The 2,119-nt window shown below is 38.7% G+C and overlaps 1 protein-coding gene across 1 annotated transcript in view; it reads right to left on the minus strand.

Annotated features, from left to right (window-relative positions):
* itfg2 (integrin alpha FG-GAP repeat containing 2) overlaps nucleotides 1-2,119 on the minus strand; it is a 13,452-nt gene that overhangs the window by 4,535 nt on the left and 6,798 nt on the right. The window contains exons 10-11 of the mRNA XM_014025836.1: nucleotides 1,848-1,965; nucleotides 771-944 (exon numbers count right to left, since the gene is read on the minus strand). Coding sequence (XP_013881290.1) covers nucleotides 771-944; nucleotides 1,848-1,965 — 292 coding nt within the window. The remainder of the gene's footprint in view (nucleotides 1-770; nucleotides 945-1,847; nucleotides 1,966-2,119) is intronic.

Here is a 2,119-nt window from a genome sequence, read left to right on the forward strand (position 1 = left end):
GGTTTTTGACACCTGAGAGACACCGTAGCAACTCCTTTGCGTTTGGAAGCGGGGGGTGGGGGGAGGACCAGGGAGGATGATTCAACCACTCAACCACTAGATGTCGCTGAAAGCAACAAATCCTTCACACTGTGCCTTTAAATTAAAATAAAAAGTTATTAGGTGACAGTACATAAAACACTGTCTGGACTTACAAAATAAATCTACAAGTGCTTTCAGTGCAAAACCTCCAGAACTACTTTTTCTGTTTCCATCACCTGACTGTTGCTTGTCGCTCATTTCTGACTTTCCGTTTTTCTTTTTTGAACATTTATATCTGTTAGTTTTCTCTTATTTTTATTATATTTCTCAGAGAAACATGTTTCCAGCTGTGCGTATGGCAATAAACACTTTGAATAATAAATTTAGCCATTTTATACATAAAAATGTTTTGACACAATTTTTATATTTTACACAAGAAAATGCTGTGTACACTTCTATGTATATGTTGTTATACAGAAAATAAAATAAATAAATAAAAAAGTCCAACTATAATGCCAGCGTGTTGATTTGAAAGAGAAGACAGTGGTAAACTTGTAKATAATGAGGATTTAGTTAGAAATAAAAGCATCATGTGGCGTTCATACAGCTCTTTCCTGCTCGTTAGTATTCAGGTCAGATTGAGTGTTGATGACAGAAATGACTAAATGATCCCAGCCAACAATCACAGCTGGTCAGCTTCCCCTGAGGAGGCGACGGTTCTGCTGCGGCCTGAGCTGAAGTTAACTCACCGACTCCGAGCGCCTTCAGGTGGCTTTTAAAGTCGGGCCTCTCCTCCAGAACCCGCAGCAGGTTAGTGGACTCCATGCGCTCCAGCTGCACCTTCCAGTAGATGTAGATCTTCTGACTGAAGCTGACGTACACCAAGCAGGGGCTGTTTTTACCCTCCTTGCATGTATACTGACCTGTTTTTAATAAACACATAAATGTGAAGCCAAATAAAGCTGTTTCACGGAAACAAAGAAAGCAATCTAACCTGCACAGATACACAGATTCAGTGGAAGGAGAGTGTTTTTCAAATTAAAAGCCAAACCTTAAGAGGAATGAAAATGGTTAAACAAAGTTTGTTTCTTTACCTTAGTTCATACATGAACAGTAGCTTCACAGCAGCTCAATACTGCCCCCTGGTGGAGCTGATTTGACTTACTGAAACTAAAGGCTACAATGAGCTACAAGGTTTGACTAAACTGATTGTATTAATAGATTTTGTGTCTTTATTTTAATTTTTTGTTGAAGAAATATGTTTGAATCAAAATGATGCAGAATTCTCTCCACAAACTTTTAGAAAATACAGCTAAAAGCAGCCAGTGTCTGATTTTCATTTTTAAAGTTTAAGAGGGAAGTTTCTTTTTTTTTTTGTATTTTTAGGATTGAAAGGATCAGAATGTACAAACAGACGAGGAAATGTTTCCCCAGAGTGAAAAACAGATTTACACAAGAACAAATGTAACKGCCTATTTTTGTTTGTTCTTGAATCAGAACCAAAAACACTTAATTTTTGTGTCCATGTTATGATAAAACCATACAAGGCTTTKGAAGACAGTGCATTTTTTCTGTTTTTATGTTTCAGGAGCCCTGAATGTTGTTGCAGAAGTCTTGTATGAAAAGAAATATTATAGTTCTGAGTTAAAGGACTTCATAAACTCAACTGAACCTGAGAACTCACAGCTGCTATAACTCCTGCCAAAGCTCATGTGTCCTTGAGTCTTAGGAAGACACAAAGTCACATCTGAGCCACATGATAAATAAATGAACGTAATCCTTATTTATTAATACGAGAAATGAATCATGAGCGTGAGGTCTCTCACCAGCGCAGAAGGCGTTGACGTTCTCATCAAACTGGAACCGCACCACAGTTCGATTGTGGTCGATGATGTAGGTTTGACCGTCCCAGGCGCACGCCACCACCTCCTCTCTGCCATCTCCCTGGAAATAAACACAAACAAACAAACTTGCACTGCTGAGACACAACACTGAATCTACAAGCTGATTAATAACTCAGAACTGTCTCTTTATTTAGCAGCAATTACACCACACACACACACACACACACACACACACACACACACACACACACACA

The sequence above is a fragment of the Austrofundulus limnaeus genome, unplaced genomic scaffold (assembly GCF_001266775.1).
Source record: "Austrofundulus limnaeus strain Quisiro unplaced genomic scaffold, Austrofundulus_limnaeus-1.0 Scaffold504, whole genome shotgun sequence".
Lineage (NCBI taxonomy): Eukaryota > Metazoa > Chordata > Actinopteri > Cyprinodontiformes > Rivulidae > Austrofundulus > Austrofundulus limnaeus.